Source organism: Accipiter gentilis, chromosome 3, assembly GCF_929443795.1.
Source record: "Accipiter gentilis chromosome 3, bAccGen1.1, whole genome shotgun sequence".
Classification (NCBI taxonomy): domain Eukaryota; kingdom Metazoa; phylum Chordata; class Aves; order Accipitriformes; family Accipitridae; genus Astur; species Astur gentilis.
In genome coordinates, this window is record NC_064882.1 from 15,057,957 (window position 1) to 15,074,282 (window position 16,326).

At 36.2% G+C, this 16,326-nt stretch overlaps 1 protein-coding gene across 4 annotated transcripts in view; it reads right to left on the bottom strand.

Moving 5' to 3' along the window:
• Positions 1-671: 671 nt before the first annotated feature.
• The window catches only part of SLC7A2 (solute carrier family 7 member 2), a 59,247-nt gene continuing 43,592 nt past the window's right edge, over positions 672-16,326 (bottom strand). For 2 of the 4 annotated variants that reach the window (XM_049835645.1, XM_049835636.1), the window contains exons 5-12: positions 15,945-16,081; positions 15,034-15,256; positions 11,836-11,972; positions 8,623-8,725; positions 7,213-7,418; positions 6,744-6,910; positions 5,690-5,798; positions 672-5,089 (exon numbers count right to left, since the gene is read on the bottom strand). In XM_049835645.1, the coding sequence (XP_049691602.1) occupies positions 4,902-5,089; positions 5,690-5,798; positions 6,744-6,910; positions 7,213-7,418; positions 8,623-8,725; positions 11,836-11,972; positions 15,034-15,256; positions 15,945-16,081 (1,270 nt within the window). In that variant the 3' untranslated portion in view covers positions 672-4,901. Of the gene's footprint in view, positions 5,090-5,689; positions 5,799-6,743; positions 6,911-7,212; positions 7,419-8,622; positions 8,726-11,835; positions 11,973-12,379; positions 12,520-15,033; positions 15,257-15,944; positions 16,082-16,326 lie in introns of all 4 variants that reach the window. The other 2 variants (XR_007510358.1, XM_049835659.1) reach the window with 2 other exon arrangements.

Here is a 16,326-nt window from a genome sequence, read left to right on the forward strand (position 1 = left end):
ATTAAAAATGCAGAGGTGCTCAAAACATATACCAGAAAGAAATCCTAAAGGTACAGGAAATTAAAAACAAATACAAAGATCCTACACTACATGAAATACCACCTGCTCTTTCTGTAATATAAATACTTGCCTAAGACTGAGTAATCTCCGTGCTTTCAGTGAGCATACTGCAATTTGTGCAAACTTCCTGGCAAGTCTAGGAAGAATTAGGGCCCAAGAGCATTAAAAGGTGCTTTTATTTCTTTTTTATGTAATCAAGTAACACACGCCAACCACCATGCGAATTAAATTCCTACTGTACAAAATGCACCTCAATGTCAACGGCATCACACCTGATTAAAACAATTGCACAGTCCCACACAGATTTCCTGCACTGTCATGGATTTCACCCAAGTTGTTCAGCTTTCAGTATCTCAGGGTGCTTATGGCACATCTGATATTGGCACTTACTAAAATCTCCATGAAAACAGTATGCCTTTTATTTCTTAAAAATATATATATCTTTGCATAAATTTTAAAGGAAAGGTGGCTGGACTTGTACATTTATCATCTAATAAAATGCAGAATATACATTTAAGCTTTACCAAGTTTTGCCTCTAAATTCATTGTATCATTTGAAGTTTCTGGATGGCATAGTTAAATTCATAAGTAAGTACGTTAGTAACCCTCTATCACTACTACTGACATTTATTACTGATAATTCTCTAACAGCAGGTAATATAAATGGCTTTAACACATGGTGACATAAACATAATATGACAGATTTCAGGAATCTAACTGGCATTTGTTGTGCAGGAAAAAGCATACTAACAGAATAGTTTTATCCAGGATAACAGACAATGAAATCTAAGATACCTCGTAAAATTTCCTATTGCAGAATTAGGACTGGAATACCACAAGATCACTTTAGTTAACATGAACTATACAGAAATGTCTTATAACTCTTATCTCTCAGAACAAAAGGATTTACTTGCTCTCCCTTAAATATGCTTTAGCTTGCCTTCTTAAATATAACTAGATAAGAATAATTCCCCTATCTAAAGGCATATCCAGAATGTACCAATACAAATAAAGTTTTTGGAGGATTTTTTCTACAAATGAAGAAAAAACAATAAGCTACCTCCAATAATAGATATTTGGTATTAACACCATTATTATTATTTGCACAGAACAATTTACAATATCAACAACTATGTTAAAAAATAACAATGATTTAATTCCACTGGACTTGTGCTTTCAGCTGCTCTCTCAGCAAATACGGACACACAGCAAATGTGAGAACAAAATCAGGATTTGTTTCATACATGGCTCCTATGTAAGGAACATCATAGCATGTCCTTTGCTCCTGCAAAGTCCCACTAAAACATCTGGAATTTCAAGACTGCATGTAGAAATGCATACCAAAATTGGCATAAATATCTTACTTCTGGCTTGTCCTGTTCTTACTCAGCCACTGACTAATAATGACTTTAACTATACACACATATAAATAAGCTTTGCGCAGTTGAAGCAGCCGAGAATACCCAATGACTTTCCTTTAATTTCATTTTATATCTCATTAGTTAAGAGGATAGTTCCTGTGCTGCTGCTGCTCCCATCTCCCTTAGCAATATTTGTACAGGCACATTCTTTGTTTTTTATGTAGTTAATTTCTCTAACAAGGGGGGAGAAATATTGATACAAATGAAAGGGGAAACTGTCAATACACAAAGTGCTGACACATCCATTAGGTAAATAAGCTAGAAAATTTATTTTCTTTAATTATCTCCAGAAGCCTTAGCTAGCACTTGCTTTAGTCAGAAGTTTATTATATTGACAGTATCCCTTCAAAGGAAAATTCCAGTGCACTATAGAAATTATTTTAACTAGTACATCAAAATCGCTATGGTCCAATGTCAGACAGATGCAGATATAGACAGGCATGCACACATACATTCTATATGATGGCCTTGCGAGGGAATGGGGTCTTCCTTGCACATCACAGAACACAGCAGCAGTTTGCATTTTGGGAGCCTGGCTCGCCTGCTCTGCGGCATCAGCAACCATAGGAAAAAGTAAGTCTCTGCTTCCCACACACTGAGATGTGTAAGGAATTTTAAAAGAGCTTTGTTTCACTGTAGGCTTGTAAAGACGTCACACAAAAGCTTTACCTGAGCACTGCTGACTTGCTCCCACAGCAATGGCACTTTTGGCAGCTGAGGATTTAGGAGTACTGGGCAAGACAGGTTAAGAATGTCCTCTGAAAGTATAACCACTGAAGAAGCCGTGCTTGTGACAGGGTTGTAGCTGATGAGGAAAAGCATCAGCTTCTTTATTTCAAATGCTTGTGGGGTTAAAAACAACAGAACATACATTCATTTACTCAATTTTTTGGTTACTTATAAATAAAATTTTTGTTTTGATGTATCTAAAAATTACTTCATTGGATTCCTTTCAAGAGCCTGGAAAGTCTTAGATTTCTAATATTTCAAACAAGAACGTATCGTTCTTTTGTCATTTTTGGCAAAAAAACATGGGCCCCGGTTGAGAATTACAATTAAAACAGCAGATCCAACTGACACAGACAGCTCTTTCATTCACTGAATAGAGGTATTGAAAATTATCAATAGCTCTAAGAACTGCCCTGAGAATTCCTATCCGTTCCTATCAACCAAATATCTCCTTAGCATATCATCTACTTGCATTAGTCCAAGATGAGATTTGAGTCTTTCTTTAATGGCATTTGTAAAACGATGACGGATTGTGGAAAGAAGTGGCTATAACTTATGATCGGTTCTGGGTGGATTAGGATATATTAAAAACCAGTACCCAATTGCCACCTACCCTATAGTTTCTCCTCATCCTCTCTGTCCCATCCATTTTTAAGGACGACCAATTACTAGAACAACAGTCCTTAGGACAACAGCAGTTGCAGTTAGAGGATGTATATGCTGGAACCTCAGTTAGGAGATGGGTGTTTCACCTATTGCATGCCTCTCGTATTTTCAGATTGCTACTCCTAATTCTGAGTAGCCAGTAGAGGCCACTGCTGCAACAGCACACATCTACCCGCTCGCTGCTGCCAGCACTGCAGGACCCTCTCCTCCCAGTTCAAGCTGAGAAGAAAGGCATCAGGCTGTAAACCTCGGACCTGCTCCACGGTGGGATACCAGCCCATTGCAGGGTTCTCCATCAAGAAGCACTTCTCCTTCTGCCCTTCAACGGTTAGGCACGCTACTCTCATACAACAACAGAAGTCGTTTTAAGATTGAAAAGCGTGAATCTGTTGCTGTGAAAAAGAACAAGAGAGAGACAGAAGAAGCTTAACTAGTTTCTTTTTCTTTTTTCTTTTTCCTTTTCTTTTTTTTTTTTGTGAAATTCCAGAATTCCAGCTATTATAAAAAGTAAGGTGCTTTCCACTGTCAACAACATAGCTCTCACAGGATCTAAGGTTTTTATACCTAACAACAGAGATTAATACTAATGATTAGTACTGGCAACAGATTGCGACTCTCCATGACAAAGTCCAAGACAATTCTTACTTTAGAGAAGTTATTTTTATAAATACATTCTTGCAAAATAACTTCATTTTGTGGAATCCTGTATGGGACTTGAGCCTACTACTTGCTGAGAGAAAGTGTTAAAATATCTGGGTGCCTTTGACAGGTAACATGACTTTTATGTTGAAAGAAGAATAGTTTCCATTTTCAACAGCTTTAAAATATTTGTTCACCCAGCACTGCTGCAACAACTTGGTTCTTCACATAAATTAGCATTTGGACATCCTACCCACATGAATAGATTTGTGGGTGTAGGCTTGGCTCGCGAAAAACTGCTGTGCTAACGTATGTTTCAGGCTTAGCAAAGCACTGAAACGCTGTTTTCATGAGGATTTTTTCCAAAGCCTGGGCCTCTGGTTTTTTTTAACCTCCCCTTCCATCTGAAAAGAAGGCTGGGATTTTGTGCCTGAGGAGAAGCAATGCGTAACAACTAATATCAGAAGTAACTCTGGCACACGATAAAGGAGAAGAAAGTATAGGGGGAATAAGTAAGTAAGTATTAAGGAGGAAAATTTGATGACTGCTGTATGTAAGTACCAAATTATGTAGTCAGGGATAAAATCCTGTCCCTTCTGAAATCAAAAGCACAATACTTGCTAAATCACATGCGAATGTCACTGTCAGTACAGGTTATTTCCCAGATGCTTTTGCAGAAAACAACATAGCTCCCCTTGGGAGTATTATTTTATACACACAGCATCTCTGAAAGGAAAGGAATTCACATAAGTAGAAATCTTGAATACTATTCAGGGGGACTAGACGCCTTTGAAGTATCTTTGCTGCTTGAGATCTCCATGACTACTGATTAGTAAAGGTAAGTAATTATTTCTTTTTACATAAATATATGATCCTCCACTTTTTGCAAAGTATCAGATTTGTACAATTACCATTCATTCTGCAAATACTTCTCAGGCCTGTCTGCAATTTATCTCCTGTGAGAGTTACTTCTGTAGAAAGAAGAGACCTATTAGATTGTGACCAAAACATGTAACGAGATAAGGAGAAGGTACAAAAGGCACTTGTGTTCACAATGCAGTGTCAAATATTCAGAACTTCTTGCAGGCAGTTCTAAAATTCTTCGTATTTTGTGATTGCCAGTGATTTTGGATGACAGTTCAAACAACACACCCAAATTTTTGCTTGCCAAAGGGTACTTCTCTTGTTTGCTTTTTAATTTAAATATTAATGTCCGTGCTGTCAGTTCTGAAATGGTGAAGATGGATTAGCAGCTTGTCCAAAATATCAGCCAGGCCTTGTAGTAAACACTTTCAAAAGGCACAATGTTGGCAGAAATCGTTTGAAATTTCAGTCCACAAGTAAAATGTCAATTAAAGGTTTAAAAGACTTGTATGTTTGCATAGATTAACATTCACTTGTCCTCTCATGTGCAAGAAATTGATCACTTTCATTTGCATTTTCAGGTTCATTCGCTTCTTCCACAGGGTTCTTTTCTTGCAACCCACTATTTTCTGAACAAGAATCGTCATCCCCATCACTACGATGACCTTCAAGACTGTGTCTGATGCCATAAGCAAAGTAAATGAGGAAGCCTTCCAAAAGGAAAAAAAAAAAAGTTAATGGGGTTTTCAGGCAAGTAGTGCCTTAAAAAGTAGTTAGTTATTAATTCCTGGCTGAACATATTTTCCAAAACAAGTCTCTTCTTCAGGTACCTGAATCAGAGCTCATGCTTTAGGTCTTCCCTGTTCCTATGGAAATTCCAGTGCATCATTTTTGCATAATTAAATGCTCTAATAGGTCATGGAAACTACTATCGCTAATTTATGTCTAGATGGAACTAATAAAATTTTCCATATCTTAAAGGAGAATGACTGATATACTGGGAAGAAACCTGTTACAAACAGGTTTCTGCACAATTTTAGCTATATTTATTAGGAAAAAAAAAATTGTGGCTGATTGGAATTAGTCTTATAACTTTGATTCTTCCTATTACCTCAAAACTGTAATTACAATTTTGACTGCATATAAATACTGCTTCTGAAGCATGCTCTTGTTTTGATCAGAAATATCAGCTGACTTTTATTAAAATGCAGACTTTTTTTCAAATATTTAGAGGAAGAGAATCAAATGTTCTAAGATGGGATTCATGAATCCTAACATAAGAAGTGACTGAAATGAATAGAAGTACCTACCAAGTGCCATCCAGAAGCTAAATCTGATCCAAGTGTCTCCACTTAATTGTACCATCAAGTAAATATTTACCAGGATACTGAATGATGGCAAAAATGGCAACAGTGGAACCTAAAAGGAAATATTTAATACGTTTGTATTAAATACAGTTTCTTGCATGTCACACTTCAGTTATACAACACAAACTACAGGTGACACATCTAATCACTAAAAAGGAATTGAAAAAAATAATTTACTGGAATATAGTCAAATTTTCTTTTTCACTGGGTTTAACCACCAGTTTCTACGTATCTTAAACTTCTACAATACATTATGTTTAATACATATTCTCTAAGGCTGTGTAGAAAAACTGTTCCAGTTTGTGCTGAACGTATACTCATGAATTCCTGTATCTACAGCTGAAAAATACTACATATTTATATATACCCCTTCTTTCTGAAATGCCCCCCCAGCTCCACCAGATTCCTTGAACTTCATCACTATGCTTCATTATTTCCATTAAATAACTGATCTTAGAATGTAAGTGAAAGCTCGAAATGAAAGGATTATACTCTGGGAGGTACAAAGTGTATTGTGGTCCAAAGCATTTGTACGCTAATCAGGTTCTGAATCGTTTTCCAGTTTCTAAGTGCTTAAATTGAGGTCTAAAATTACTTGGGTCTCAGCAATGTGCACTCTGAGGATGCACCTAAAGGAATACCTAGAAGATCAGTGCTGTCAGATCCACTAGTTGTACTAGCAGCCATTCACACCAGCGTCAGTGGTACAGCCTTTTTCTGCAGCCACGCTCCTATTATGCATGTCACACATTCAGTCTGTGGGCAATAAAACCCTTTGTCTGGTCCTGAGAAGATCTGAACTGGACTGCAGGTGCTGATGATTCAGCCATGACCATCCGCTGTGCTTACCTTCACCAGAAAACCTGCAATAGTGGCAGTGCAGCAATGAAAGACTGCCTGAAAAAGGACCATCTCTCTCTCTCTCTGCCCCTCTCCCACTTGTTAGAATCCATCCAAACCTCTCATTAGAGAATAACACGGAGAATATGTTATTCACCATAAAGGCCACTTTCTGCTGGTTCTGAGGCTGCCTTTGGATGAGGAGAATGGTAACTATGAAGGACGCCACCAACACAGCAAGAAGGCCAATACTCCAGGGCTCCAAGTTAGCAATGAAATTAATCCCGTATGTAGTGAGGACACTCAAGCCACAAACCAAGCAAGCTGTGTGAAAAACAAAATTATGGAAATAGGAAAGAAGTCACTTATTTCTGCATTGAAGAGGAAGTGACTTTTAAGAAGAATGATAGCAGGTCTTCAGTTATGATGAAAATGTTTATTCATTAAAGGCAAATATACTAGACTACAGATTAGATGCATCAAGAATTATAAAAGCATTCTGCAGAAAGACACATTAATTATTACTGAAAGGAGGCACGTTATCACTGGATTTTTCATTTTGTCTTTAATAAAATTCCATTATTTATGTTAATACATTGTGTGAGTTTGGACAGCTGAATACTTACCTAAGAGACCCACTAAAAAGTTAACAGTAGTGGCAGTCTGCTCGGTAGGTAAACTGGATGGATTAATCAGGGCCTGAAGACTGAAGTGATTCTCTTGTATCATATTTATCTGTGATTCACTTACTACAGATTCCCTTTCAGATGCAGCCAAAGCTGCTTTTTCTGGAGAATATTTTGGTTGCTCATAGGTTAAACTGGGTTGGTACCTATGCATAAAACAAACAGGTTAATAAAAAAAATTAAGTGAAGCAATACAACTCTAGGAATGTATTCAAATACTAAATTCTTTGCAGTAGAGATTTAGAATTTCCCGGTTTATAACTGCACTGCAACAGCATGTATTATTAGTCAGTATCATACATAAAAAACCTATGGCAACTCATCTTTTTTCTGGGTTTGTTTGGGGATTTTTTGGGGCAGTTTTTTAAGCTATGTGAATGCACCAATGGGTCAGATAAATGAGCAGTCTCACACAAAAAGAGGGGACAGGGTCTGGTGGTCAATGGCAGGGAAAGGATAGGGGACCTTCTTTCTGACTTGCTTCCCATACTGTAAGAGGCCTACTAACTGGCATAAACTGAAATTTTACATCTGCTTTGTTAGACTTTAAGTGTGTTTTTAAAAATACATATTTTAAATAAGTCACTATGGGATAAAATAGTCTTTTAAAGTGTAAATTATTGCAACAATGAATTTGAGCTGAATTTAAGCTGTTACACTTTTCAAAGTTAATTACTTAGCGTTAAGTAGTAAAGACTGACTTTTTAAGTTAAAAAGAGCAATACATAATAAAGTGAGCTGTAGCTACCAATATAGCAGTATTATTCCACAGCTTTACAAACAGAACAGATACCAGAGTTTTACTGACAGGTATTTATAGTCTCACTCATTGAGAGGTAATATTTGCACTCTCTTCTAGGGCTACCACATCTTGAAACACTTGCCTGGTTTTACGTTTCTGAGTAGGGTAATACAAAGAAACTATCTGAACTTGTTCATCCTGTGAACTACCTAGAACATCTACCCCTTTCACCTATAGCCCCCACAACGTAATAGGCCTGATGTACAGCACAGATTGTATTCACATCAAAATATCATTCACTGATTCATCGTACACAAGCTTACGTCTAGTACCTTTGGGACCAATGCTTGGACTGATACATCTGGAAAATAAAAGGTGCCTAGATTTCATATGAAGCTTTGACTTGACTAACTGCTATACTGACATGACAATATATCATTGTTTTCTTTGATGAGTCACGCTTCTTAGTAGTCAGCTATATGCATACAGATAATTTTTAAAAATTTAGCTATCTAGCAAAAAACATACGCTGTAAGTGTCACCTCTGTTTATATACTGACCAACACAAAATAAACCACAGTAGAATACAAAGGATGTTTTTGACTCACCTAAGAATGAGGACACAGGTTGCCACAAGTGAATAAGCAAGAAGTGTACCAATAGACATCATGTCCACTAAAGCCTTTAGGTCAAACAGAAATGCCATTATAGCTAAAAAAGAAAAGAAAACACAAAATTTGTATGAGGCTGACATAGAATCATAGAATTGTTTAGGTTGGAAAAGACCTTTAAGCTCATCGAGTCCAACCGTAAGTGCTAAGATCAATATTAAAAAATATTAAGAAAGAAGATTTTAAAATCTGTCCACAGTGTAACTTTACATTGTTTTACTGAAAGCAATATGAATGAAATCACGGTAATCCTTAAAAACACAGTTTTTAAGTCATCGCCAACATTCCCAAACCTAATTCCCTACAGTTGGGAATCTCATTGATATAGATATGCACTGATGAGCCATACAGTCATGCTGCATAATCAAGCGATTAGTATTGGACTTATTTGGACATAAGTATTTGCACACACAGCTTGTTGAATTGGGGCCACATTAAAAATACATTTTTATAGATTAAGGTTCAGATCCTTCAACAGAATCTCACCAAAGCTGACAGGATGGATCCCACTGCAAAACTGGGGAAAAATTATCGCACGCAGTAGGTCACCGGTATGTAAAATTTCTGCTGAGCAGAGAAAGAGCTCAATGTAAAGAGGACTTTCAGGAGTTGTCTCAAATAAAATAGTTTTGTGGGGTTTTTAAAAGTTATTATGTTACAAAAAAACATTAAATGGCTTTCAGGAGAGGCCATCAAAATTTCACAAGAATTAATATTCTTAAGATCACTGAAATCAGACACAGAAAATTCCATGATACTGAGAGTAATTATAGCAGTCTTTGAGTTTGTAAAAGCTGATGCCACATTCTTTTGGAGATTCTGGAATGTCTTTTTTTGTCTATGCTGTTTGCACACAGACACACATAGTTTATAAAGAAATTAGCACAAGCCACCACTAAATGAGAGGCTAGTGCTAACTGATGTGAAATATATGTGGTCAAAGAACCTCTTAAAATATTTGTATTTTATTAACATTATTGAGAGGCAGAAAGAATCTAAAAATACTTAATGTTTTGAATCATCAGTATTCCCAACATCAAAAGAAACTATTAAACATAACCTTTATAAACTGTATGTATATGCACACACAAATTGTTCTATATTCAGAAATACTTGTATATAATATTTATGTTACGTCCTTGTTAATATATTTGTAGGCAGGTGTATAAGTGCACAAACACACAAACACACATTTCCCTGGTATTTGATCCTGAAGGAAAAAGCAAAATGTGATTTGATGAGAACAAGACTGCTGTGTTGCAGGAGTTTTATTTAATCTGTGAGTCTCCTTTTCCAATGAAGGAAGGAATACCATCTTGTTTTCTTTAATGATGGTGGATGTTCCAAAATCCAAGAGGTCATTTACGGGGTAGATTTCTGAATACCTCACTGCTTTGCATGCTCAAAAGAGCATAGGTAAGCAAAGCTGACGAAGAACAGACCTACTATAACCTCATGTACAGTGTCTGTATTTAATTTTTAATCCTAGCTTTGAAAGGCTACTTTGTAGCCCAGAATATTCTTTTACATTAGACCCAAACTGAAAAATGCCTGTAAGTTTCTGACTAAGAGAAAAAAAGACACAGCATCACTTTTCCACCTCTCTTCATTCTACTCCAAGGAACAACGTTAGATCAATTCACGGTGAAACCTTGGACTGACACCAAAACATTTCGCTATGTGCAGTTTCGCAATCATGATTACTACCTGTGAAAAGGTAAGTCACAGTAATAGCATGTGACATTTGCCTCAGCTGTAGTCTTGGCCTGGTAACTTTCATTAAGGGGCAGAACATCTAATCGCCTTAACATTTCTTAAAGCTATGAAACTGTCCATGCTATGAATGAACAGAAAAGCCAGATAATATAAGCTGTTGCGTACATCCATAACTATTCTGGCAAAACTATTCATGACCACAAGTTACCAAATATACATCTTTTTAAAAATACCAGCTGTCTTAAGGTAAGTTGTTGACACACCAAACTCCCCAAACTGTCTAAAAGCAGTCCAAGTGACGGCTGCTGCGTAGCTATAATCAGGGCTGTATAACTATATCAATCAGTTTACCAGCTGGGTAATACGGTTTTCTTTCTCCTTATCATTACTGTGATTTCAAATAAAGATGTTCATTTCATCCTACATAACTGCACTTCCAAATTATTATAGGGGAATAAGCGAATGTTATATATTCAAATAATGTAAAGTCAAAACAACAAAAGTAATTCTAAGCAATTTATTTGTACTCTGTCCAAAGAAAAGGGAACTGATTAATAACTGATAATGCTTCATATGGGAACTATCCAGGCAGTGACTGTACCTTTCCACATTATTATCAAGTACCTGGTGTGGGCAGTTCCAGTCTTGTGGCATCTGAGGATGACCCTGACTATAAATAATAATATTTTAGTCTCAGTTTGGAACCTCTTATTTGATATAAATTTTAGCCCAGGTTGCTAAATGTTATAAGGCATGTATTTCATATTTGAATTACTTTTAAGGTTTATTTATTTGCCTTTGAGTTAAATACTTCTAGAGCTTCCAGTTTTCCTGGGTAATTAGACATCCCACTGAAATGACAACGAAATTTGGGCATAGCTACATGTACCTCTGCGAGAAGTATGGACAAAAGTGAAACAGTTTAACACAATTTGGTAAGCCTATACAGAAACAGAATCATTTTCTTTAGAAGAAAATTTTAAAATCTTTGTATTTTACACAAAAGTTGATCCTGCTGCGAATGTACAATTTTTTTCTCATGTCTTATAATAAAAAACATGACAATTATTCCCCCCCCCCCCCCCTTATAGATGTGATAAATTTATAGATGTACATCAGGTAAGGACACCTTGTAAGTAGAGCATCAGCCTAAGGGACCCAGATTAAATAACAAGCTTATTCACCATACAAGAGGCCAATATTAAAAAAAATAAAAAAATAAAAAAATTTGAATTCTGTGACATTAAGGACATCACCACCACCATGATTGGCATGATCTGGAGTTCTTACACCCTTTGATTACTCAGTAATTTTATTCCCATTGTACATGCAAGGGAAATTAACAAGCAGCCCTTTTCAAAAATATAAAGTACCATGCACGTGCATAGAGTGTTTAAATCTCAGTTTTAAGTAACACGGGCTTTGAGAGCTTACCAGAGATGACCCCTGCTGTCAAGGTGGCAGAAACTGGTGCCTGCCTCTTACTCACTTTGGCAAGAAAACTAAAGAGTAAACCATCACGTGCCATGGCAAACAGAATTCGGGGCAAAGGGAACATAGAGCCGAGAAGACTAGAACAGAAAAATGTATAGTTCAAATACAGGTTATTAAAAGCATGATGCTTTACTGATAAACCCAACTACACAAAAAGAAAGCTTGGAAGAGTTAATGGGTTTAGGTATAGTTTTGGTTTAAGCTCTGTGTTGCTGCTCTTGGTTTTTTGTTTGGTTGACTGATGTTCTTGGTTTTAGGCTGTTGTTTCTTTTGACCTGGGCTTTGAAAGCACTTGTGATTAACCAATGCATACAAAATCTGTGGTAGAGAAAAGTTTTACTGGTAGCCTACTTTACCTGGCAACAATCAGATTTGATCATTTCAGTCCAAAGCAAATCAAAGCTGCACAACAGTGGTTTATTTCCATATATGCAATGTGCTTAGCAGTGCACTTTTCTTTACAAGGATCAACTCTTAGTCTCACCTGCTACTGCACCAGACGATAGAGTAGCAACTAGTGGGGTCTTCGTTTTGGAACTGATTTGAGCTAGACATTTGAAAAGCAACCCATCCTTCGCCATAGCATAGATTACACGTGGCATTGGGAAAATGGATCCAAGAAGACTGAGTAAAAAGCAAACACATGCAACATGGCAAACACAGTTCATGCAGAGTTGTATCATGGACAAGAAAAACAATGTTAATTAATGGCATGTATAGAAACAAAATTTATGATTGTAAGACAAAACCAGAAAGCCCCACAGCCCAAGATACTACAGATCAGACACAAAGAGAAATTTGTTTTTCCCTGTAAAGTTGATTGCTTTTTTCTTTCTTTTAATTAACATAGGTAATAGAATTGCTTCATCAGAGAGAATTCAGATTAGCAAAGTAACTCTTGCCATCACTGTAGTTCTTGGGTATTAGTGGACCAGGAACATGTTCCAGGTCACACTAACTATGCAATTAAGCTTTAGTATTCCTGGAGAAAGTCTGTCAGTCAGCAGCAGCAAATCAATAAGCATTAGCAGCATCTCTTACACTCTACTTTTCCATGTGAGGCTGCTGATTAACGGTATTTCAAAGTAAGCACCATATAGTTATACTTGGGCACATTAATTCTTTCAATTAAAGCACCTCTAGGCAAGCTTCATTAAGATTGTTTCTTTTTTTGGAAGAAGCAAAGCTAATTAATTTAGATTTGTTATTAGCAGAACACAGAAAGCTTTTAAACTGTTGATAACTCAAAGCTCTTTTTAAACATACTTCTCAAATTAGGTGGTTTCTTTCCCTCAAAGCGAAATAATTGTAATTAAGACAACCAAAAACATTGAAAAGACAAAAGGCAAAATCATAGCCAATATAACCTCTGCAGCAAGCACACTAGTTTTTAACCAGGTGAATGGTTGCCTTTCTTACTTTAGGGAATTGACTGTGTCACTTACAGAAGGCACAGCTATTACATACCACAGATGCTATGTACCTCCAGTAATGCTCGTGAGACACAAGTGTTAAGGTTAAACACACATGAGAAGTTTCGTTACGCATGAACTGATTTTGATATATGAATGTCCCTTCCAAAAAAGAATGTTTCCTGTATAAGAGTGACAATTGATTTTTCAAATAAGGGTACTGTTAAAATCCACTGCCAAATTTTTTGCTGTTGTGGCTTTGTAAAATTTATTTATCCTACCCCTCTTTAAGTACATTCACAAATAACAGAAATATTAACAAGCATCTTTACCCTGAGGAAACAATTCATGACATAACATAATAAGAGGTAACTATATGGACCAAAAGCAACGATCCCAACTTCTTTTCTTAATTATACCCCTAAACTGAGGAATATGAAATATAATTTCCTTTGTTTTGTTCTAAACTGACATCAGTCAATACACTGAAAGATTAACCTCTCTGTATAAGTAAATACAATTCTTCAGAATACACTGGAAAAAAAGACCAACAGTTCAAATTTCTGCAAAAGCGTTTTACCATCTCAGTTAATTTTGTTTTCCAGTATTAATGTATTTAATCTAGTTTCTGCTTATATATCACTTTTACTATTTATCAATATAGAGGAAAAATTCAGTAAAACCCTCCAAACTGAGGGGACCATGACAACTAGATAGAAAATAACTATAATCCCAGAATGAACTGTGTAACTATGACATTATTCAGTCAGCCCAACAATTCTTTTAATGTCATTCCTTTTTCCATCCCCTCCTACATCAAAGTATTCTTTTCCTTCAAACCACTGTCCACAATCAGCATGCTCATCTTCAGGCTAATGCTTACAGGGTTATCTCAGAGTGCTGTCAGCATTAGTGCTTCAACAGACATGTCGTTTTCCTTTGTGGAAAGGCAGCCAGCATTCTTACCACTGAAGCTCATGTAAATGACTTCAGGTAGAAGATTGGCATCAGCATTTTTCTATCCCTAAATTCAAGTATCAAGCAATTTTCAGTTCTATGAAAGTATTTATACCACATTACAACAGGGGTGTAGTACATATGAACACATATTAATATATCTCATGACCTCCCATATCTTTTAAATCAAAATAACACATTAAGGTTACATCCACAGTTTCACAAAGGGGAATAAATTATAATATTTTCACAGCTATAATCTATAGCTCAAATACCCACACAGAAACCACAGGATGATGTCAGAAGACAGACTGGCTACTGGAGGAAAACAGAGACAGGCAACGAAGATGAGGAGTGGAGCTAGTTAATCATCTCTTCAATTTTGCCTGCAAATACACAGAGCCCATAAAGCTGCTGAGTCATTGGGAGTGGACAGCAAGAAAGGACAAAATGGGTAAGGTTTATTTTATCAGTTAATAAAGATAACTTTCAGGTTGTATGTCTGAAAATGCATATTTTAATAAAAAAAAACACTTTGGGGCAGTAAACCGAAGAGGTAGACTTCAATAACAGTATAGTTTAAAAAAGGAACTTAAATTAATGCACCTACTGTGATCAAGACCTGCTTAAGTCTAAACCATGCTTATAATACTTATTGCTAATCCTTTGCATGAACTGAGCCTTCAAAATGTATGCATGAACATATGTTTAAATGTCATATATTATCCATCAGCTTTTCCCAATAAAATTAGTTTTTCAATGTCTTTACCTTGTAGACAAAGCACAGAGGGATCCTACTGCTACAACATATTTCGCAGGACCCCATCCAACATATTCAAATGCTACTGGCAGAGGACTTTTCTCATCTAGTAGATAGTATGGCATCATAAGTGTCAGTGCAGCTGAAACCCCAAAATAGGCCATGAAGCAGACAAGCAGGGACACCACAATTCCTATGGGTATGGCTTTCTGAGGATTCTTGACCTCTTCTCCTGAAAAAAGGTAAAAAAAAAATAACCCACCAAAAATTCTTACTCATTTCTACCTTCAGCTTTAAAAGATAACATCAAATACAAATCATTTATTAATCTAAGCTATGGGAATCATATTTGTAATAAAAGTTTTAAAAATCTGTATAAAATAAGCACAGTGACACAGAACAAAACTCAGTATTTTCTTGCCAGAAATAGCTCTAAAAAAATAGAGGTAAACTACAGGACATAAAATACATTCTGTATTTAGAGTACTCAAAGCCCATCATTTCTAATTATTTACCTACAGTTTATAAGTTCAATGTACGCATTTCCTATCAGCCGTATACAAGCCAGCCTTTAGGAGAGATACCTCATCTCAGAAAACTCTAAAAGTGAGCAGGTGATTAATATGATTTGGGCAGAAAAAAATTGTATAGTAAGCACTTCCCAGACTTAGAAATCAACAATTAATTTCTTTAGAACAGGAATAAAATAAGTAAAAACTCCTTCTCCCTCCCAGAACGATAGCCACATTCAGGAATGAACTCAGGCTCATTCTACATGGACTGAAGGAAGTTTAGGAGAAAGCAAAGGAAGAACAACAGTAGTCAGATTGTTATGTTTGTGGGTTTGGTTTCTTTTCACAAAAACCCCATGTTATACATATATACTTATATGTATATACACACACATATAGGTACTATACCAGTTGTTGCAATGCAGTCAAATCCTACAAAAGCATAAAAACAGGTTGCAGCACCAGCCAATGTTCCTGTGAAACCATATGGCATAAAGCCACCACTCCCATATATACTTGTCACATTCTCACAGGATGAGCAATTCCTATAAAGAACAAAAATACAGCAGAAAAAAACCCTTATTTATTATTGGTAGGACAAACACATTCATCTTCCTCCCCTACCACTCTGGAAAACCATGTTAAAATACTCTTGTCAAGACAGAGTTCTGCTTTACAAAACTGCATGAGAAGACATTTTTATGTCAAAGCTCCTAAGAAAGACAAAAATTACAGTAAATGGAAGAATACCAGAATCGAGTAACTATCATCTTACTCAATTTGCGGTTTA